Below are 24,554 nucleotides of genomic sequence, written 5' to 3'. Positions count from 1 at the left end.
ACAGTTTCATTTGATGTCATGAAGCCATTAGAGCAGGGCGTCTTAGTTCAGGTTATTTCCCATTGAATAAGTATTATACAATAAAGTGATGCAATAAGCATATAAGCATATGAGATATGATGAGAATATTTTAAGTGTGACCTTTTCTTTTAACTAGTTCTCCTCATTCTAGGATAAATTGAATATATCCCATATCAGACTATGAGTGGAAATATGTGGGTTAGAGTGACAGGACAAGGAAGATCACAAAGATTCCAGACATGTGAAGCTTAATTTTGGAAAAATCCTAAAGAAATTAGCAATATGATACACAGGATAATATTTTATATATTATATTATATATTATAATTATTTTATATAATATTAGAATATTTATATTTGGTGTAATGGTGCAACCATGGAAATGTGTGAATCTTGGGCCTGTGTGTGTGTGAGTGTATTCGTGAGTGTTTGTCATTTTTCAATTTTGAAATGACAAAAGATCTACAGATCTTGTGCAAAAACAATTGTTAAACAAACTATAATTTTAAAGGGACAGTCCAGCATTTTAGGATGCACTTCTATAAAGTTCAGTTACTTTTGAGAGACAGATGAAAGAAAGGGTGATGAAAATCTCTGCATCGGGTCCTGACTTTTAGTCTCTGACAATGGCTAATCTCCAAAAATGATAGAGCCTGCAACTCCCGTAACGCAACTCAACTGTGTCTTTCATTCAGTTTATCGTTGTGTATTATTGTAAACATGATGATGAAAGTCACTCCCTAAGTAGCAGAGGCACTACTTTAAGGAGACACTCGGGGGCTAAACAACCTATATGGTCGCACAGTCTGGAGGATTTGTTGAAACATTCATTTCTAACTTCACACCTCCAGTTTGTCAGAGGCTTCCTGTTAAAAATTGTCTCGCTTAAGCGGAGCCAACCCTGATTACATCACTGTTTACATCATCAGTGTTATTTTCTTAGACTTCAGACAATTCTTCCAGGGCCGCTGAGGAAATTATCTAAAAGTTTTTGCAGGCTGAGTAGTACTTCTGTTAATGAGTCAACGGATTGTCATGTGTAAAATCAGTAGAGTGCATATTTGATGCGTCCATCTACTGCATTTACAAAGGATTATCCATAATGAATGGTGTACAGTACAAACTCCATGTGAACTCAACTCCCTTTCAGATTAAGATAATGTCTAATCAGTAGACAGAATATACTGGCAGGAAATGCTGCACTTGTGACAACCATAGAAATCAACCAGACGGACCAGGTTTAGTCTAGTACAGCAATTGGTCATCCTTATCACTCACGTCAAAACATGACAATATTGATCTCACAACATGAATGGACAACTAAAGTCTATTGATGTGTAACTTCAGGAGGCTTCCTTCATATATACTGGTCCTTGGCTCCTTCTGCAGCGAGCATCCAGGGAGCCAGTGCAGAAAATGGAAGGTGCATCAAAGAAGGTACGTGACTATTGTTACAATGCAGCGCTGTTTGTAGAAAATGATACTTTACTAGAGTAACCAATAGTATATTTGAACACTTGCATTCAGATTTCAAAATATTCTCTCACCGAGTCTTCGGAAAGAGCAAGCAATAGAAGAAGAGATATTCATCAATTTGTGCACATTTAGAAACAAACTAAATATTGGAAACACAAGCAAATACTGGAAAAAACGTGTCTGTATTTTATGTATTTGCTTGTTTTCTGTATTTGTAGTGTAGTAGTGTGAGTTACAGCTCATTGGGCACTTTATAACTTTATAATAATTATAATTTTCAAAGAGTTTAACTTTTTATAAGTCAATAGTCAGTGACAAATGAATTTTAGCAAAAGAAAAATATTTGTTGTTATATTAATCTTATAGAAAATGTTTATAGACCGCGATTAATGTAACACAATGTAACAAGAACAAGTTCTGCATTCAAAACCTTAGCTGACTAAAAGCATTTAAGCAAATGTATACCTTGTGCACAATGCCCCCTTTCAGTGAGTTGAATTATGAAGTTCACAAGGTCGCGAAAGATGATATGTTTGTATGCAGGGACTTCTATAATCTATAAACTATAATAATTAATCTATAATAATCATCATATTTAATATGTTTATTGTACATTTTGTATGTAAAATTAAAGTAACTGTAGCTGTCAGATAAATATTGTGGCATACAAAGCATAATATTCCCTTCTGAACTGTAGAGAAGAGCTTTAAAGCAGCATAACTTGAAATACTGAAGTAAAGTACAAGTACTTGAAAACTTCTGAACTTGTTCTAAACTCTAAGAGTTCTAAACAATTCATAACCTTGGTGTTTCTGCATTTATAATAAGAGGCTGAAGCTGTTAAAAGAGGTTTGGCTTTAACACCTAGTTTAACCAGAAACAAAGCAGGAATGTTGAGTATACAGTGTGACACGGTACTAAACATCACAAGGGTTAAAACAAGTGGCGGTCATGGATGTGATTATTATCATTATAATCATTAAACACATGTTGGGCCCATGCCTGTGAACCATTAAAAGAATCACCACATAGGCTACTAGCTGCCCTCTCCTTCAATGTCTAATTAACTCCTGTCCAGCTGAAAGACGTCAAGTCATTTATGTGTATTTGACACTTGACTTTTCAGCTGCAGTACTGGAGGCTTTACGTGCTGTCGCTGGTGTTGGGAATCGGTGGGTCATTTCAGTATGGGATTCAAGTGTCTGTCATCGCTTCTCCAGCAGTGGTGAGATTTAGATGCAAAGTTAACTTAACTTAACTTAAGTTAACTGTGTCAACGGGAACAAAAACCTTTTGCTTCTTACAGTCTCCTTCCCAATTACTTATTCCCTGTGGTGTCTGCACACATTCGGTGTAGTGGAGACATCTTGTTTTCTTCCTTTTATGTGCTGCCCTACTGCTAACAGTCAATAATCATTTTAAAGTGAGGCTTTGACGCTATGTTGGCCACAAGTCAGTTACAGGATGATGAACTAAATGTACCACAAGTAGAAACATAAATGTCAGCTAATGTTAGCTAATGTTAGCCACCATAAGATAGTGATCAAACCAGACCAAGTAAGGCTGTAGCAGCAAAACACTTGAGAATTTTACTATTTAACACTTTTGTTGTTATAATCATATTATTATACTGACTATATATAACTATATATAACCTTTAATTGTGATCCTGATCAGCATTTGACTCTCAAATCTCTAATCTAACAAACCGATTAACAGTAACTTTGACAAATTAACAGATGCAAAATCACCCTCATCCAATCACAACTCAGCAACTCATCATTGGTCAGGGACATAAAAATCAAGACTCTGACCTTGACCTCTCTGACCTTTCTGCAGCACATTCAGAGTTTTGTAAACTACACATGGATGTTGAGGTACGAAGCTCCGGTGGACGAGTCTGCTGACCAGCTCATCTGGTCCTTTATTGTGGCTGTGTTAAGTCTTGGAGCCTGGACCGGGGCTATTCACAGTGGCAGCCTTCCTGTCACTTATGGCCGGTGAGAGACACACACACACACACGAACACACACACACACACACACACACACACACAACATCATGGCTATATTATCTAAAATATCTGTGGGGTTAGATAAGGCTATTAATAAATAGACGACACTCAACAATTATTTTCTGACATGTTTGGTTTAAAACTCTCTGACCTGCCAAACGACTGTTTTGGAACCAAAATAACCAAGTCAATGGTTTATAAACTGGAAGCCACAAAAAAAAAAAAAAAAATACTGCCTTTGTGTTTTTCCAAAAGATTAAGCTAGATTGAAAATGTTGTATCATGTTGGTAAAACATAAAAGTTAAATTACAAGACATCATGAGATGGGCTCATAGATTGATCAGTGCAAACGAGTGTCTTTGAATTCATTTAATAAAATCTTTGGTGTATCTTTTGGTTTTTCAGGAAAAAAGCTCTATTGTTCAACAATGTTGTGGCGATTGTCGCTGCCCTGCTCATGCTCTTCAGTCGCATGGCCAAATCTTTTGAGATGATCTTGCTGGGCAGATTTCTCTACGGATATAATGTTGGTATGTTCTGATGATGTGTAGTGTGTGTGTGTGTGTGTGTGTGTGTGTGTGTGTGTAATTGTCTTTCTTATCTTGTAGTTTTTGTCAAGCTCTTGTCAGGTTTTTTTTGTCATGTCTTTTGTCTTCATGTTGTCATTCTCCACAGGTCTTGGCCTGAGTGTTCACCTCATGTATCTCGGGGAGAGTTCGCCAAAGAAACTCAGAGGTTTCCTGACTCTCACAACCTCAATCTTCATCGGCTTTGGGAAAATTGCTGGTCAAATAATTGGCATCAAGTAAGAAGTGACTGTTGGCCCTTTAAAATATAAATTCAATAATATTTATGACAAAAAAACATTAAGATAAACTGGGCAGAAAAGCAAAAACTTACTTACTACTTACTACATTGCTGTATGTAATTTGGCCTCTTATGTTTGTGCACTCTGGGTACAAATGTCATTTTAGCAGTTTATTTAGCTTTTTCACATCATGATCGAAACTTTGTCTTGTTCCAGATCAAAGTGCAAAACCTTGTTAAGCTTGTCCAACCAATTAGTCAGGATAAATGGCACAAAGTCATAATTAATTGCTCTCCCGATGTAAGCTTCTTTCCAACTCATTGTTGTTTTACACTCTTTTTAGGGAGATGATGGGGACAGAAGAAATGTGGCCTTATCTCTTGGCTGTTAGTGGTCTTCCTGCCATCCTGCAGTTTGTGACCCTACTTTTCTTCCCTGAGGCACCTCGATACCTTTACATTGACAAAGGAGATGCCGAAGGCAGCAAAAGAGGTGAGTGGACGGTGCTCTCTGATTCTGCATCTCACATTGGATTATAAAATTTACAAAATTAAAAATGAAAATTTTAAGTTTTAATAAAAGTCATAGAGGAGAGTTTGGGAATTCTGATGAAAAGGTTTCTGTATCATTAACCCCCAAATTATCACTGATCAAAGTGTGGACTTGCAAGGAACAGCTATATACACTGTTGTATTTAAGTACTCAGACTGATACAGTGAAAGTAATAACAGTGATTCCATAATGATGATAATAATGCCACAGATTAACTATAGCTTTTGAATGTCTTTATGTGTTCTTTGTGTTGTGTGTAATAGCCCTGCAGTGGTTGTGGCAGGAGGATAACTTAAAGCTGGAGCTGGACGACATGCAGAAAGAGAGAGAGAGCACACAGGGAGAGAAGGTGAAGACGGTGAAGGACGTACTGAGCTCTCGCTGTGTGAGATGGCAGCTGCTGACTCTGGCCATCCCCTGCGCCGGTGTTCAGTTCTGCGGCATCAATGCTGTATGTTCATTTCCGATAACAGAAAAATATACATCTGAGAGCTGTTTTGCATAGTGTGTTCTAGTTTGCCCTAATTAAATGGCTTCTCATCTTCCATTGTCTCATTCAGTTGTACTTCTATGCCTTTGACATCTTCCGCGAGTCAGGAGTGCCAGAGGACCAGATGCATTACTTGGCCATCGGTCTTGGAGCAACAGAGCTCATCACTGTAACCCTCTGTGTAAGTAATTATTTAAAGTGGAAAGAAATTGAATCATGAAATTACGCTGGCAATTCAAGGATGATAACAAACAGTTTAGATCTAACAAGCCCTTGGTCCCCTGAGGAGTGTAATAATCTGGGTTTTAATTTTGAATGCACAAACTTTTGCAGAGCTCAGTTTACGATAGTGTACACATGATGTAGGTCATAATAATAAGGTGGAAAAATAATATCCAGTACTTCAGTAACATTCATTCCTACAATACTATTACAGTACTACTCCTTAAAAAAAATCAAAGTAGAGAGGCACAGAAAAGACTGGGAGAGAAGCGTCATGCACAAAGGTTCAGTAAGCTCCACCAGCAAGTACAAAAACACACAATAAAAACACAAAATAGAAATGGGTTAATATGGAAAAACAGTTCATTTTAGGAAAAAACACCTTCTATTTACTATTTTTCCATGGTCGCTGGAATAAAAAAAGAGACACTGTTGTGATAAAGAAGTAAATAAGCAGCTGCTGCTTCGCATGATTTGTAATACATCATCTACATCTGTGTGTCAGTCCTTCTTGATAGATCGTTCTGGCAGAAAGAAGCTGATGGGCTATGGCTATCTATTGATGGGTGTCACCATGTCTCTACTCACTGTCATGCTGTCCATCAAGGTAACTGTACTCCAACACTGCACACCTCCTCCCCTCTGTCTTGTACAGGAAAAATTATAAACGCTTGTCCTTTCACGCAGGATCTGAATTCATGGATCCCATATGTGAACATCGGCCTGATCTTTTGTGTCATCGGCATTTATGGACTTGGACCTTGTGAGTTTTCTGTTGCTTGTCCTTGTCCTCACAATTGAAAAAATAAGATATTAGTCACTCAATTTTGATCATGCTTATTGTTTTACCTCTTTTTTTTAAGCCGGAGTGTCTATGGCTCTTCCTGCTGACCTCTTCCTACAAGCCTGGCGTCCTTCTGCTTATGTGATCAGTGGGACGATCAGCTGGCTCAGCATGTTCCTTGTGGGGATGTTATTCGGCTATATAGTGGTGAGATACTGTGCATCGTGTCGTCTATCTCTTAATCTATATACTGTGTTTATGCCACCTTGCTGTTAATTTAACACAGCCTGTTTCTATGTGTTTCCATACAGGATGGACTTGGGCAGTTCTGCTTCCTGATTTTCGTAGTTTACTGCTTTTTAAGTGGAGCATTTCTGATTCATTTTGTCCCTGAGACCAAAGGAAAAACAATGGTTGAGATTATGGAGGACTTTAACAAATTGAATTACAAGAACAGTGGAGCCGACATTGAAAAGACTAAGGATTGTCTTACAACTAAATTATAATTTTATTTTAAATTTTTTACTTTATTTATCACTTTTCTGTCATTTTTTTTAATGAACTTTTAAGTAAGAATCTTTCAATTCAACACTAAAATGTATGTATTTCAGGGACCAATCTTTTCATTAATTGTAACTTATTCTACACAAACAAATGTGATACTTTCAGTTAACACCAGAAATGTTTTAGGCAGATCATATACACTCACCGAGCACTTTATTAGGAACACCTGTACACCCGCTTATTCATGCAATTATCCAATTCGCCAATCATGTGGCATACAAATTACAATACACAATACATAAAATCAGGTAGATACCTGTCAGGAGCTTCAGCTAACGTTCACATTAAAAATCAGAATGTGGAAAAAATGTTATGGGTTTGAATATTTCTGAAACTGCTGATCTCCTGGGATTTTCAAGTGCAACGGTTTCTGGAGTTTTTACTCAGAATGGTGCAAAAAAACAAAAAAAACATGCAGTGAGCAGCAGTTCTGTGGACAGAGGAAACCTTGTTGATGAGAGAGGTCAGAGGAGAATGGCCAGACAGGTTGGAGCTGACAGAAAGGCTGGGGTAACTCAGATAACCACTTTTTCCAACTGTGGTGAGCAGAAAAGCATCTCAGAGGCAGACGGGCTACAACAGCAGAAGCACGTCAGGTTCCACGCCTGTCAGACAAGAACAGAAATCTGCAGAGGCTGCAGTGTTGCACAGGTTCACCAAAACTGGACAGTTAAAGACTGAAAAATTGTAGCCTGGTCTGATGAATCTGGATTTCTGTACAGTTAGAATTTGGTACCAGCAACATGAGTCCATGGACCCAACCTGCCTTGTCTAGACAGTCCAGGCTGATAATGGTGGTGTGATGGTGTGGGGAATGTTTTCTTGGCACACTTTGGGTCCCTTAATACCAACCAATCATGGTTTTAAAGCCACAGCATATCTGAGTATTGTTGCAGACCATGTGCATCCCTTTATGTCCATAATTTACCATCTTCTAATGGCTACCTCCAGTACGTTAACGCACCATGTCACAAAGCAAAACTCAAACTCAAACTGGTTTCATGAACATGATAGTGAATTCAGTGAACTCAGTGGCCTCCCTAGTTTTCCAGAATTGAATCCAAGAGAACATCTTTGGGATATGGTAGAACAGGACATTGGCAGCACGAATGTGCAGCTGACAGATCTACAGAAATGATATGATGTTATCATGTCAACGTGAACCAGAATCTCAAAGAAATGTTTCCGTCATTTTGTAAAATCGATGCCACAAAGCAATGAGGCTGTTTCAAGAGCAAAGGTTTCTAATGAAGTGCTCAGTGAGAGTACACAGATATAGGGACATGAAGAATGTGAATACTGTATATACATGTTAACATTAAAAATAAAACATTTGTACATCTAAATACCGTCTTTACTTTTAATTATTTACCTAAAGCATGGGAAATTGCGGTATACAGTATGTATGAAATGTTTAAATGACCTTAGTTGTTGTAGTTGTTTGTGTTAATCTCTCGCTCTTAATAACAGCTCTAGACTTACAATTCAGTTATTTAATTTGAAATTGGTATTTACTACAGTAAATAATAGAATTTGAGTATTTTATTATTTTAACCAACATGAAACAAAGCTTAATCAAAACTACGAGGATATAATTTTCTGACTGACTGTGGACATGATGGTAAAAAAGAAAATTGTCTGCTTTAAATAACAGTACATGGGTTAAATAGGCTAAACACTTGTTCAGATTCTTATCCATCGCACAATTGCATCAGGGAGGTGTATGATCATATGATGATAAAAATGGTCCCAAGAACAAGGAGATGGTCTGGCTGCCACAGAGCCCTGATCTCAACATCATGGAGTCAAAATCCACAGAACCAACTGTGGCAAGAGCTCCAAGTTGCTTGTGACTATAGACTGAATATGACCATAGACTGTAAATAAAGATGAATTTAGCCTCCATGACATCACGTATAGGTTTCTGAAGAGAGACGCCAGACAGCTAGTGGCTAGCCAACTGTCATGGCACCATCCTGTCACTCAAAGCGGCCACGGCCTCAATTATGCATAAATTTAATCCTCATTAAAAATGAAAGGGGCGAGTTATATAAAAATTCTATAACTATATAAAGTGACACATGGAATTTAAATGCTATAATGTGCATGTCAGTAAAACAAAGAACACATGTAGTACCCTTCAGAACTAGTTCTATAGGCTCTGATTACAGGACAAGAAAGAGTCTACAAAGAAACAAGTCATTTAATATATATTATATCTTATGAATTGGAAACTTTAAATCGTCTATTTGTGTGAATGTGTTAGTTTGAAAGCATGTAAACCTGATATTTGTTTCAATGTCTACCACCAATAATTCTGAGACAAATATTAGGAGCTTTTTCAATTGCAATTTATTTGATGCCCATCTCTGTACCAACAAGAGATGAGACCCAATAACAGAGTACAAAAACAAATATCTATAGAAAAGTATGCTTATATTGAAATATGTCCAAAGACCTTATAACAAAACATGTAGCTCACGTTTTAAGAGCAATCTTGTTGAGTACGATGATAAAATACCAAGTTAACATATTGTACATTTTCTGTGTGTTTTTATACAAAAGTGTCAATGCAAGTCACTCTGTACAATTATCAACTTTTAGAAAAGAGGACCTTTTTTAATCCACTGCTGTGCACAATCAGTATTTGGAAGGCACTTTGCAACAGACCAAAAGCAGAAAGCAAAAACATTTAGGCCTAAATTATCCATGAAAACTCTTTTACACTTGAGTACCAACATGAGTGAAACAAAATCATACATCCCAGTGAAAACACTCCTTCCCGACAGTATCTTCCACTTGATTTCAAATAATAATAACAACAACACAACCCTTATTACCTTTCAAGGAGGAAATACTAGTGCAGAGTGGATCAAAAAAGGAAAAACAAAGACAAAAAAAAAAAAAAAAACTTGGTCAAAGACGTGAGTCGTGCAGCTGGCAGTGTGAGCGCTACCAGAGCAGAGTGACAGTACGGTGACCAGTGAAAGTATCACTGCCACCAACCAGTGATCGACATTCAGTCCCCAGCTCAGCTCGCATGCCAGAACATGCAGTTTACACTCAATCAAAACGGCCATAACTTAACACCCCTCCACATAACAGACAAAAACAAAAATCTATATATGTACAGGACCACCATTGACAAACACTGATCATATTGGTTCGTTCATATATATTTATATATATATATATATATCTATAGAATGTGTATATGAATGGTATATACACTTGTTACAATCACAATAAAACCATAAATAATATAGGAATGTACTGAATTTAACAGACTAAATTAATAACAAATAATAATTAAAACAAAAAGCAGGAAACACAGATCAAACACAGAGACAAAAACACACAGAGAGCACATGTATACACTCTCTTTTTAGTCATCAACACTCACCCATCCACCCACACACATACATACACACACACACACACACACACACACACACACATACACATACATACATACATACACAAACAAACCGCTAGCCCCTTCACTGTTGGGAGTTTTACAACAAAATGAAACAACATCAACCTGTGAAATATATATTAATCAGCTGATGAGTGTGTTGTATGAGAGTTCCTTATGACATCCAATAATTAAATCTTATATTGTGTACTTTGCAATTGTGTTTTTCAACATAGTGTAGATCTGTTTGAATATATACAAAACCAAGAGGGAGTACTGTATGTCATGACTGTGAAAAGAATCAGACTTTTTTTATTCTTTAAAATGAAACTTTCATCCTTTCAATCCATTAAATTAGAAAATAAATGGGCAACTATTTATATAACAGAAAAAAAGCCAAACATTCTCTGGTTTCAGTTTTTATAATAATAAAGTTTGCTGCTTTTCTTTGTGTGACAGTATACTGAATATCTTTGGGTTTTGGACTGTTGGTCATACAGATAAAGCAAATTGAGTGAGTTGTGTTTTTTAACCTAATCTAACTGTTTGTTTTTTTTTGTCGTTTTTTTTTTAACATGTAATGGACATGTTGATTCAAAATCTGCAGATTAATCAATAATGAAAATAATCAGTTAGCTGCAGCCCTTAACTGAATTTAACTCAAATTATATACTTTCTTTTAATCAATAACTCCCTATTGGGTTTAAGTATAAAAACTGTTCAATTAAGTTTCAGAGGAATGTCTTGGACTGCACAGTTTGAATTAAACACTTTCACTGTAAGAAACCAAGATGGATAGCTTGTGCCTTAACTGAGCAGCCATTAATGCAAACACAAGCTGTGTCATCTACACATCAGCACAAGCAACTCTGATACTGCGGTGGGTGGTGGTGGGAGTGGTGCTAGTGTGTGTGGGGGGGTGGTCAATACAAGACGTGAACGTGATGAAGATGAAGAAACACTGGAGAATTAAAGTGAGCTTAATTACTTGACTCTGTAAAAGTTGCATTACGTTTGGTCGGTCCAGAGGCTGGTAGATCAGGGTGTGAATCCTTTCTCTAACCCCTTAACTGCTGCACAACACACACACAAGAAAAAAATCCACAACTCCATTTAACATAATTTAGAGTGAAAAATTACCAAAATGAGCAAATCACGAGATTTTTGTTTGACTATTAAAAAAAACTGTACACAAAAATGAGGGCATGAATAAGTTAATAAAATATAATTTACATTTCTCAAAATATATACTGAAAATATACCTGACCTTGGTCCCTGTTTAATACCTAACAAACAATACTTGGAAATATTGTCATTGTCGGGGCGTGCCGGGGGGGGGGGGGGGAATACAAAGCTAATTCCCAACAAGCTCAAGGCATATTTCAAGACTGATTTTGACTCAAAATTTATGTTGACATGATAAAAAACAAAGAAATTTCATTTCAAAAATATTCCTTTACACAGTATAGATCACAATAATAAATGGCTTTCCTCTCCTTACTTTTGCAGTTTTTCATATGAATAATTCATTTTACAAATCATCAAATCAAAAAATGATGATGGGCTTTTCACATCCAAGTGAGCTGCCAGTAGATTTGCACATCTTGTCAGCTGTCACATCAGTGTACCATTGCTTTCTGGTTAAGATTCACAACCACTTGGGTTAATGGTGAATGGTAACAATCCTCAAAGCCAGGTGGCTTTATCAGTATGACTGCACTTCAAGATTGGATCTTAAAAATACTGAGAAAAAAAAGCTTAGGTGCTATTGGGGCTTTAAATACATTTTTTTTTTTTCATTTCTGAACTATGACTTTTTTTTCTTTTCTCTTAATCCAATGAAGTTAGCAGAAAAATTAAGCTTGATTAAGCTATGATCAACAAAGCACAATGGTGTTAATTTCTTATGAGGTAGCTTAATTATTCATTTGTTTTAGGTGAGATCCTTTTTGGCAGCTTTTATGTTGCAAACTGCGCTTGGTGAATGCTGTAACAATTCAAATTTTGAGTTTTAATGACCTGTTCAAAAGTGCTTCTTAACTGTCTGTTGTCGACTACAATCCTGTCATTAGTAATTTCTTAAGCTTGTTTACAACTATCAGTGCTACTCAGCGGCCTTTAAACTGACTCTTTTTGTACAAAGTTGTTACTTAATAATAATAAAAGTGATGAATATGCCGTGGGCCTGTTGGGAATATTGTAAGTTATTCACAATTAACAGATTCCAAACAAAACCTGCTATCAAAATTGAGGCCAATTTAAATCCCTGTCCTTAAGAAAAACAAAGTCCTCTTAAAAAGACACAGAACAACATAAATACAGAACTCAGCCCTCTTGTTGCTCTGATGTAAAGATGTCTGTCTACAGCCTTTAGGGGAACAAGGAATATGAAACATTAAAAATTGTTGTAATGGCCAAGGGTTGATTGAAGTACATCAGAGCAGTTAAAGTGGGCAACAGACAACACATTTCTCATTTTAAGAATGCACTAAATAATTCATCTCATGTCAAGAACATATGTGCAGCTAAGAATAACACACAAGCCAAAATCAACTGAAAGCCTACCAAACATAACTTCAACAGATCCACGTCAGATAAAGGAAATAAAACCTTCATGTAATTTCTTTACAGAGAAAATATAAACACCGTTCACTTTTCATACTCTGAAAAAGTAGAAAAAGTAGGAATCGTATGGCGGTCTCTGACAAAAATATTGGATACACATTAAGCAATGTGACAAACAAAAAAAGTAGTCTTGAGGCAAAGATATTCCCAAATACAGAGCATCTTCTGTGGGCAACCCGGCTTTGTCCAACAAGTGAGAAGCTTTCTTACAACTCTAGAAATATGTCACTTCCCTCCAAAGTCCAGTCCACTTTGACCTGCCTCAGCATCTACCAGTGAGGAGGCAAAAGCAGACTGGACAATCTGAAAGCCAAAGGACTCGAGCAGAGACATGTTTTGTTGAGGGGAGAAGGGAGAGGTCAGGGACGGGGCCAGCTCACTTAAGCCGGACCCTGAAACCCCCTGGGCCTTCTGGGCTTTGTGAACTCTGTGCTGGTGCTTGTTGAGGTAGGACTTGGTGCGGAAGGCCTGACCACAGATCCCGCAGGTAAACTTCTTCTCAGGGTCCGTCTTGGCTTTGGATCCCTCTGGGGACCCCAGTGACCCGGCAGAGGCTCCGTTACAGGCTAAAGAGGGCATCTCGAGCTCCGGCCTATCAGGTTTGTGTGGAGATTTAAGCTCATCACCGTTGGGCAATTCTCCAAATGAAGGATCTGATTCTTCGGATTCCAGATGAGGACATTTCCCAGCGTTTTCCTGTCCGTCTGAGGTAAACACCATATGGAGAGGAAGAGGGTATTGAGGAGGGAGAAAAAAGGGGAAATGAGAAGGAAGAGAACCATCTATTAGCATAAACAGATCATAAAACAGGTTTTGTCAAATACATCTTTAATCCAGTAGCTGGCTGCCACCTGAAAAAACTTCAAGTATAAACATCAGGTGTTTAGTGACAAGGTAACAAGCACAATTGGAACAAGTTGTGACAATTGATTTTACACATTAATAACTCAATAGGGTAAAAAAAAAAAAGAGTTCCTTCAAAAAAGTGGCATAGCATTAAACCATACTATCGTCTAGCTCAGTCCATTTGCCCAGTGTCCACTGAGAATTGTGCTGTGCTCATCCAACCAGTGGGCCATGCTAGCACCATGCCCCCAACCCACCCTCCTGCTGGACTGTACTGACCTGCAACAGGCCCATGGACGGGGAAGCCAGGAACCCCACCAGAGCGACACTCCCAGAAATATGGAGTCCCACCTGGCTTCCCCATGAGCAGCTCAGGCTGCAGGCCCAAGGCTGGAGTGCCAGGCTGGGGAAGAACTGGGTGTCCAGAGAGCCCATGAAAGCGCCCCTCTGCCTCAGACGAGGTGAGAAGCAGCTGGCGACTGGCGCACAGGTCTACACGACACCCGGCCAGGGAGAAAGGAAGGGGGGAAGGACAGACATAACAGGCCGGCGGAAACCATATGGACAGAATTACCTTCATTTCATTACTAGTATTTGAAATGCTGTCTGTAAACACAGTATGTTAGACAGGTTTACTAGTATGAATGAATCCATGCTGAGTGAGTCCCATCACTGAAGCTGTAAATGATGAATGAGTTAACTTTTTCTTCTTTTGCCTTTCAGAAAATATCAAATCCCTGAACTCAGTGACTTGTAATGTAAATAATTATCAAAAATAATCAACTAAAGAAGTTGATGTTTGTGAAAACCACGCTAAATGTGAATCATCTATATGACTAACAAGCTACTTTTATCAGATAAAATTACAAAAACTGTGTGCCATTTGAGTACAGGACTTTCTCACATTGGACATTTTGACTTATTGATCACAGGTGTAATTAAAAACACACTTAACTTAGGTGCAAAAAATGGCACTCTGCTATTACACAATGCTGGCTCATCATTAATGTGATAATGTTATTAGTTACACTTGTGCATCCTGTTGTGACATGATAGAATATCCCTGTGAGAAAAAAAGCCTGTACTGTGTATAACAAAGTATAATGTTCACACACACAACTTGCTTGTGTCACATATTGCATGACACTAAATGAAGACTACAGTGAAAACTGCAGTAAATATAGTGACAGTACACATTTCTGGCCATTCCAAGAGGAAATTATATTTTCAGCTTTTTCTACTCATATAAGTGAATCAAATCATTTTTGCCACATCATGTGAGTTCTGAATTCATTTCAGGTTAAGCACTGTTCTTTACTACTACTCACATAACCGCCTTTCTGTGTCAGTTATTACCTTTACAGGAACCTTAGAGGAACTACAGGAACTTGACTCAGAGACTTGCTCAGCAGCACTTTGGCTACCAGTTACTTAGCTGAAAACAGACAGGTGACAGTCAACCTAGCACAAATTCAAATTGTTGAAGAAAAACACTCTTATGCTTATGCTTGTGCTCATTGTACAGGAGGTTTGTTAATTTAGTGACACAGTATAGCAGAAGATAGGAATTGTAGGAATTGCCAAAACCAACCAGGTAAGTCTCATAATTCTCACAACTTTAGAAAAATTTGCGGAGAAAAAAGAGAAATCTGCATTAACCATAATATACTCAAACAAATGAACCAGAAAAATTCTGCCAAAATGGCACACAAGGTAAACAACTAATCATTTGATCTTGGTGAAAAACTACGTGCAAATATTCAACAGCTACCCTGTTTTTAACACCTCTCTCATTTCTCTTTGACAGACTATGATATATACAGATATTTTCTGCAATAAAAGTTCCCATTTTGTGACTTCACTTGAAAGGATATTTATCACAAATGCTTCACTTAATTTTACAAATGGCGAATAAACACATACATAGCCTGCTCTTGTTCCCTTTTTCATGCTTACTGTTCACCCTATTCAATACTGGAAATGAGTTAGGAAAAGGCTTTTAGGGGGAGTTATGTATATAATTTGTTGACTATATATTCCAATAACTCAACAACAAAAACTCAAATACAAAATGTGATCTTGCCACACTTCATGTCTTTATCAACAGACCTTGGGACGGAAAAACATGGTGATGCAACTGAACGCTAATGTTAATAATAATAATGATAATAACAACCAACTTATTGCAAACGTGATCCAGATCAGCAAATAACAATTGCATTCTGTTAAACTCACTGTAGGACTGAGTAGGAATATATAGTACCGCTTTAAAATGGTTCTCTTCATACCTGTTAAACAGGAGGTTCTGTGTCTTTTGCCTGTGTGATGTCAAAAAACTGTTTCTGCAGCTTAACTCAAGCAAAACAGCAATGGGTGTAACTGGTTCCCAGCACATACCAAAACGAATCCTGCCATCTGCTGGTTCCCTGTTGGAATACACAGCGCACATTACTCCTGTTGTAAAAGAATCTTGTTGTTTGGTTTGATAGAAACTAAAGCTTTGAGCAGCACACGTCACTTGTGCGGTCTAGTTTTTATCATCTTAGAAATATTTCCAAAATATCATCTATTTTATCTTTCAAAGTCCCAGAGACCATTGTACATGCTTTCATCTTCTCGCCTCGACTATTGCAACGGCCTTTTCACCTGCCTCAACCAGAAACCTATTAATCGGATTGGACAGAAATGAGCCGTCTGGCTTTTAACAACATCCAAGAGAAGTGACCGCATAGTGCCTGTTTTAGCCTCCTTGCACTGGCTCCCAATGAGTTTTAGAATTGATTTTAAGATCTTACTGTTGACATTTTAAGCTCTTCATGGCCACTCTCCATGCTATATATCTGACCTGTATGTCGTATATGAGCCAGGATGTAGCCTCAGATCCTTGGGTAGAGATCTTTTATCTGTTCCTTAGGCACGGCTAAAAACTGGAGGTGACAGAGCATTCTCAGTCAGAGCCCCAAAGCTATGGAACGAGCTGCCTGAGGAAATCAGGTCAGCTGAATTAATGACCTCTTTTAAATCTCTTCTTAAAAACATACTTTTATCAGAGCTTTTCCTTATTTTACTTGATTCTTATTGGCTGCTCTTTTGCTGGTGACAATGTGCTTGGTTTTATTTGCTTATTACTCTATCGGAAAATGTTTTTTAATGATCTGCTTGTTATTGCCTTATGTGATGCACTTTGTAAAGTGTGTTTACAACGATGCTCTTTAAAGATTATTATTATCATCATTATTATTAGTATAATAACTATTATTATTATTATCAAAACTACCACCTATTACACTGCAAATGCACTACTCTCAGTTATTAATTATTTTGTCAGTGCCAATTAAAAATTAAGAGAGAAAATTATTTTGTGCTGTTTATTCTGCCAATTGTGTTTGTGGCTCAAAGTTTGCTGTGCACTGTCTCTATGCTACTGGTTCTCCTACAAAAATGGCACATCGACAAAAGTTTCAATGAATCCAGGGCAAATGGAGCACATATTAGGACGATCATGCAACACTGTGCATTGCTGAACAACTGCTGATGGACCAGCCAAGCAGGAACAGACACTGTTAACCATATGCTGCCATGGCCATGCTGGACAGACACACACACATACAAAAGCAAAGGTGACTGAGCACTCCACATTCTTACGTTGTTATGAGTAAGAACTGTCAACTATAAAGTCTACAAATGTCGACGTGCTTAATTGCTGTATGCGATGATCGAAAATTTAACCACATTACAGACCCAATTTCCAGCTTAATAAAAGCTTAGTCTTCAATCTAAGTAATCATGTGTTTTAATAGAATATGAGGACACACAGGAACAGGCATTCCTACTTGTCAAACCACAGACATGGTCATGATTTTCACAGTAGTTTCAGATCTGTAGATTGTATGTGAATTTAAGGGCTGTCTGCCTGTCGACACGCTGCACGTGCTTATTATGGAAAAGCGTGTCCACCAGCCATTTCTGCAATCCTGACCTTTGACAGGAGTCAATGAAACTACTGTGAGCTTCTAAAGTTTTCTTGCTGCTGGTTGCACGAGCTGTCCATAAGGTCAAACTTAGCCTAGTTCTAACGTAAGGTTTTCCTAAGTAGTTTTATTCTACTAAACTGAAATGGGTTGCACCACACAAACTAGTTCCTATGTAGAGATCAGTTACTAAATATTTTCACCCAGTAAGGGTGTAACTGAACCAAAGGTGCCAAAGGTTACATTAGCTTGGTAATATATGATCAGTTAAGAGCAAAGAGTAAATAGATAATATGAAGTATGCTTGACATATCTGACCTAAAACTTGATAGATACTGTTTAATTATGTCTGTCTTAAAGATTTTAAATTACATTTCACAAAAATGACATACTTCCAATTTTAACAAACATTATGCCAATAATATGTAACGAAACAAATAGGCTAAATAATGAGTTAACAGAATCTTATGTTTCCCTCTCAGTCTAAAATGTATGAAAACTATTAACTCTGAAACACAGAGATTTCTCCATGCAGACATAATAAAACAAAGTAATACCTACATTTACAAAAGATATCTGTTGAGCCTCTAAAACTGTAATTTTTGGAAGCTAGTTTTGATAGTTAGCTTATGATGCTACAATGGCTTTTTGTTTACACAGTTCACTGCTCTTGATGGGACAGTGCTGTAGATGTTTCCAAGGAACAAATACTGAAGTCTTTATTAGCTAAGACAGGTTTTAATGGTGCAACCTGATTAAGTCAATTCTTGGTTCGAAACTAGCTAGTAGTTACTAGACAATAACAACGAAAAATGTCCTCATTGAGGTATGCAAATCTTCCAGTTGTTTCCCCTCTACCCAATTACCACATAGAGGTTTTGTATAGACTGCCATCTCTTAATAAAAGACACCCACAATTAGCTAACAGAAAGACAACCAGCAGATGAAATAGCACGATAGACGTTTGAGGGAAAAGCTTGGCAGCAGAAGTTGATGTATGCTTGTGTTTTAAACATACACAGAGATGCAGCAGCATGTTTCTCCAAAAAGCAGCAGAGTACATGAAAGCCAGAAACATGGAAATTTGGGATGGGGCGGGCGGCTGCTTGCCTTCCACTGAGCACTGGCGTCCCATGTGGTAAGGGGTGCCGTTGTGCATCTGCAGTCCCCCCCTTGGCTCAGGGAAGGTGTGCATTGTGGCAGAAGGGGGCAGTGGAGAGCCATGGTGTGTCTTTATATGCACCTTAAGGTAGGACGCAGTGGAGAAACCTGGGACCAGAAGAACAAAGAACAAGGCAGTTGTTTGACACACTCAAAGCCTTGGCTAGGAGAGGTGCGTCCTGTCAACAGGGACAGGCTGTCCAGTGTCAACCTTGATGGATTTGGAAACATGATCAAAAGTGGTGAAGGACTAATGGTTAATCAGGGGGTAGTTCAATTAATATCCATTTTTTTGAATTGTAAATCACAACAGTGAACAGCATCACAATATCTTAAGCAAAAGTACCGCCACAAGCAAACAGACTATTTCTATTTGAATGCCCTGGGTCCTACTTCATCCACACAAGGAACATTATCAGCAACAGAGTACAGACATTTTAAAACAAAGTGTGATCCAAACTGTAAAGAGATGTTCTTATTGAGCTAATAACAATACTTCAACCCTTGATTCACCCTGATTGCCAATTTATGCACCTACAGGTACAAAAAACAAAACAAAAACACTATACTTTCACTAGCCAGCCATCTTACTTTGAGAAATAGAATTATTAATTAAAATATACGTATGTATATATATATATATATATATATATATATATATATACATATACATATACACATACACACTTGTAGAACATTTTTATGAAAACTATATGTCTTTTGCAGTTGCGCAAGAGCAACAGAGCGATGAGTCACATTATCACTGCTATCAAACACCAAACCCGCCTGTGATGCTGTGTTCAGATAGAAAATACTACTGCATCGATGAAGTGCAAGGGAGGGCACAAGGTACTGGTGAGAAGATGAAATATGAACCAAGGTTCAGTTTGACCACCGAACGAGCATACTACAACACCATTTATACTCCTTTGAGGTGTTATATTACAACTCTTTTGTTGCTGTTGTTCTCAACCTCTTTGTGAAAGGTAAACTGCACAACATACTGAATCTGGTATATGCATTAGCAAGTATTTGGTTGGCACACACATGGAAGCTGTACATCGCTCAACACACAGCACTGCCGACCAGAATACAGACAGCAACCTCTGAATATTTATCAGGACATGGGTCTCAGAAGAACTTGTAGAGCATGTAGTATGCTGACATTTTTTTTTTGATTACCTTTGTTGCAAATGCCACAGTAGTTATGTGTTCCTTCACTGTGTTTCTTGAGGTGGTCTGTCATGTAGGCAGCACGCAGGAACTTGCCACAAACTTTGCAGGGGATTTTGTCCTCATGGCATGCAAGGTGTGACCGGAGGCGATCTCTTGTAGCAAAAGAGGCATTACAAATCTGTAATACAGAAATCAACATGTTAACGGCTTTCTTACATGTGATAATTTAAAACCTTCATTAGCTGGGACTTTTAATGATATATTAACTCCAATACATGGAGCCTAAATGTTACCTGGCACTTGTGGGGTCTCTCTGTTGTGTGAACTTGTTTGATATGTCCATTCAGGTGGTCGGGTCTGAAAGGAGAAAAAGCAAGCCCCATCTGTGACTGAATTTCTAATATATTTCCAATAGCTAAAGATGCCTGGTGGGTGTTGACCTATTCACACAAACTGAAATGATTCCCTCTATTATGATCACATGCCTAGGGCATACTAGCCAGAATTTCATTTATTACAGTGTTACTTTACTATGGGATCAGCAGACTTTGAGGCTTAAACAAGGCTAAATTTGCTTGTTATAGGAAGCTAGGTTTAGTTACACAGCATTAATACAAATGGTGGAGCTAAGTTGCTGTCTCTATCAATCAGTCACCTTTACCCAACAGATAATTCCATTTCACAGGTTCTTTGTCAATTAAAACAGTATTTTTGCCAGAGGTTGAATTTGTCATGTGGCAATCACACCTAGACTTAGAGAGATAACAATAAAATATCATGAAAATAATAAAGTAAAAGTAAGTATTTAACTTTGGGGCAAGTAATGGTAAAATTGACTAAATGATGTACTTATGCATTTAGTAAATAAGAGGTTCCCCATCTTAAACAACAATCCATTATATATTGTAATGTATTATAGGAGCTCACAACAAAGCAGAAAAGCATAGATGTTACTAATGACATTAAGGATGGCTCCATTCTGTTCAAATACCCTATTAATCCATGACAGTGTGACAGAGAGCCAGTATGAACAATGTAAAGACCCTGAAACTGGCAGCTAAATGCAAATCAAGTCTTCTGTGAAAACAGCATATTATCAATGTCACAGATATAAATCAGTAAGAAATACCTATCTAAAAATACTATTTTTTTCTTGTATGAAGCACACCTGATGATGGGATTAAAATCACATAAATGTCTTCACCTGTAATACTGTGATGGCTCTCCCACAAAAAACCACTCTATCCCTCCACTGAGTTCATGGATTTTTCAAACATGTGACTGCTTTTTATTTATCTGTCCTGTGTGTAAACCTCCAGAGCAGTAGGTGGTGACAGCGAGTTTGTAACAGGCCCTGAGAACACTGAGCTTGGGAAACTGGTGTGTGTGGTGTGGGTACAGTGATGACAGTCACTCTGTAACAGCTCTGCAGTTGTCTATCAGCAGAAACTAAACCTGTCAATGACAACACTTTACTGTTATATTTTACACTGACTGTCACAGTAAGAGCTGGACGAGGGCTCGCAGAAAGTGGTCTTCTTAAAATTATTGAAAATACTACCCCCCTGTTTCTGTTAATGGTATCAACTCAATTTAATTTATATTTATCAAGCTTAACTAATATCCTTATTTTTGGAGTAGATCCTGAATTCAGGCTATATTATCCCTCAAAAATTCATTAACTTTCTACATCGATACATAGACTTGAACCAATCATATCAGGAAACAATACTGCAAACTGTGCATGGTGTCCTGGAAGATGTCCAGGTATTGAGGCACGTTCATTGTTTCTCCTAAACACAAAGACATGCTGACAGTGGAAATATAGCTCTGCTCACCTTGAAAAACCTTTACCACAGCTTTGGCACACATACGGTTTTCCGACTGACCCGTCATGGGACCGCACATGGTATGACATCCTGTCCTTGCGTTTGAACCGGAGCCCGCACACATGGCATGCGTACGGCTTTTCCCCGGAGTGGGAAAGCTTGTGTCGGTTCAGGTGGTAAACGTCGCGGAAAACTTTCCCGCAAATGTCACAGCCGACGTGTCGCCTGGTCCTCTCCCGTTTGCGACCGTTATCCAGCGTCAGCCCTCCGTGTAACTGCAAGCCGTTTTCCACCAGACCAGGGTGAGATATTAAAGACATACCGCCCGCCGTTGACAGGCTGTCACCGACGTTGTTTACACCGCCAGTGGAGGCTCCATGTTGCGCTTCGTGGTTCTTCAAGCGGGAAGCTTCTGTAAAAGCTTTACCGCAAGTCCCGCAAGGAAACAACCCATTGTCTTTCTGGGTGCTGTGATTGAAGTGTACAGCCTCCACCACTCCACCTGCTTTCTTTGGTCTCCCCCTGCCCCTCTTTGACCCTGGGGAGCCAGCGTCGTGATGAAGTGTGTTCCCCGTTATTTCCGTTGATGGGGAAACCGACAGCCCTTCGACAGGCTCCAACATTGGCACCGATGACTCGCCGCCGTCCTCGAGTAAAACGGCGGCGGCGTCTCCGCTCCCCTCCACATGCATTTGCGCATTGTTAGCAAAGCTCTGACCGTCCACCAGCATTCCCGTTCCGTTTACCACATCCTGCTGTGCCACCGGGAAACCCAGCTCCGTGGCGCCCGTGGCCTGGAAAAGGCTGGCGTCTCCTCCCCGAGAGGTCGGGACGAGGATCTGCACGTTGGACTGTTTGATGACCTCCTGACAGATCTCAATGACCGACCGCATCAGCAGAAACTTGGCAGCTGTCATCAACTCCGGGAAGCACTCCAGTCGCACCACGATCCTGGAGGTGTAGGCGAAGTCCAAGATGTCTTTAAAAACTTTCGGGCTGATCGTGTGCATCTCCAGCTCCTTGGCGTCGCCGTCGCCCTCAGTCTGGCGGCCGAAGACCGACTCGAAATACTCACTGCAGGCGGCCAACACCGCTTTATGGGCAGGGAAGCTCTCCTCGCCGACGCGTAAGACCACATCGCAGAACCTGCCTCCATCTTTCCTCTGAACATTGAGGTTGTGTAGCATCTCCGCACTGTGCTTGCTCACCTGGTAGGTGTACGAAGAAGTCCAAGACGGCTCCGCTACTTTCTCCATGCCGAATTCATCCAATAACGATGGTTGTTTGCGACAACGGTCGGAGGAATGGCGGATTATATATAACGATTTCGATCAGTTGATTCCAGCTAGCTACAAAATCCAAAACCAACCGCCCCTCCCCGTCGGTTTTAGCATCTAACGTTAAACGTTAGCAGTAGCAGCAGGGAAAAATGGCAGCCCCCCAGCTTCCTGTGAACTTTGACCCTGGTTTCTTGAGGGGTGGGGGTCGCTCTTGTTTTGTGAAAAAAATGTTTCTCTAGGGTTTCACACAGTAATGTGTTTTTTAAACGATTCTCTAATGACAATGGCAGTCACTTAGAGGAGTAGAAGAGCCCCAACACCGCAGGGGTCTTTCATGTCTTTACGCCAAAATGTGAACACGCAGGTCTCTTCCTGCCTGCTCTGATTGTAAAACCCCTCCCCCCACCAACCAAGCTGAAACACCCCCCCCTCCTCCTCTTTTTCCTCTCTGTCAGCTCAGTCTGTAAGCACGGTCAAGACACATGTAAACCATTACACTGTACTAGTCGCTTCAGGTGAGGTCTGGCTCAACTACTAGACAACGAAGAAGTACCCGTGAAATTATATACAAACTAGAGAGGACGCTCATGAAAATGTAAACTACCACCATCTGTAGAAATACTGCAGTTTTATGGATGATTGTCAGTGATTGAGAATCGAAAAACTGATTAATACATTTTCAGTTTCTAAATGAACCATTACCAAAAGTTAGTCAATCACCTTTAATTTTTAAATGGTAATAAATCACGGGTTCAACAATCAATCAAGTCCCTAGTTGTAAATGTTAATAAGCTGTTTGTAAATTGATTTTCTTTTATTCTCCTTATGTACTGCACTAATGATAAACAGTCCATTAGAAGGGGCTCCCTAGTGGATTAGAGTTTACTCAGACAAAAGTGTTGGATTTCAACAACTTGGCAACCCAAGAGTTATTAGTGGTGGCTTATAACCGATCAATGTAGTATGAGTAAATTATTAACATTAATCAAACCATTAACTACAGCTTATAAGCCCATTATAAATGGTGCCCCATCAGAAATTGATACAGAAACTTTATTGAAAATTTAACTTGGCCACCACTTACCATGGCATCTTGAAAATAACCAGTCGAATCAACACCTCTCTGAAAGCGCCAACAAATACTGAACACCAACAGTTTTAGATTTGAGATTTTCAGATTTTTTTTTTTTTTTTTTTTTTTAAGTCAAACTGTAAGGATCCATTAAATGTGTTTAAGAATTGTGACCAAGATGTGAATTTTAAATTTTTAAATAGTGGACAATATTTCTTAACAACCTCAAATATTACATCACTGCTGT

General features: G+C 38.7%; 2 protein-coding genes across 2 annotated transcripts; one reads left to right on the top strand and one right to left on the bottom strand.

Moving 5' to 3' along the window:
* Nucleotides 1-1,385: 1,385 nt before the first annotated feature.
* LOC111222908 (solute carrier family 2, facilitated glucose transporter member 11-like) lies at nt 1,386-7,283 on the top strand. Its single transcript, XM_022746813.1, has 12 exons — nt 1,386-1,458; nt 2,624-2,722; nt 3,337-3,497; nt 3,918-4,042; nt 4,188-4,317; nt 4,664-4,812; nt 5,136-5,323; nt 5,433-5,543; nt 6,090-6,191; nt 6,272-6,347; nt 6,448-6,575; nt 6,680-7,283. The coding sequence occupies exons 1-12, from the start codon at nt 1,438-1,440 to the stop codon at nt 6,872-6,874; spliced, it is 1,485 nt and encodes a 494-aa protein (XP_022602534.1). The 5' UTR covers nt 1,386-1,437; the 3' UTR covers nt 6,875-7,283.
* Nucleotides 7,284-10,777: 3,494 nt separating this feature from the next.
* patz1 (POZ/BTB and AT hook containing zinc finger 1) lies at nt 10,778-23,586 on the bottom strand. The gene is made up of 4 exons (XM_022746677.1): nt 21,965-23,586; nt 20,420-20,483; nt 20,133-20,304; nt 10,778-13,676 (listed from the first exon to the last, which is right to left on the bottom strand). The coding sequence occupies exons 1-4, from the start codon at nt 23,209-23,211 to the stop codon at nt 13,198-13,200; spliced, it is 1,962 nt and encodes a 653-aa protein (XP_022602398.1). The 5' UTR covers nt 23,212-23,586; the 3' UTR covers nt 10,778-13,197.
* Between the last annotated feature and the right edge of the window lie 968 nt (nt 23,587-24,554).

This window comes from Seriola dumerili, unplaced genomic scaffold (genome assembly GCF_002260705.1).
Source record: "Seriola dumerili isolate Sdu_G_001 unplaced genomic scaffold, Sdu_1.0 BDQW01000109.1, whole genome shotgun sequence".
Lineage (NCBI taxonomy): Eukaryota > Metazoa > Chordata > Actinopteri > Carangiformes > Carangidae > Seriola > Seriola dumerili.
The sequence above is the reverse complement of the archived record's forward strand: the minus strand, read 5'-3'. Positions and strand labels throughout refer to the sequence as shown.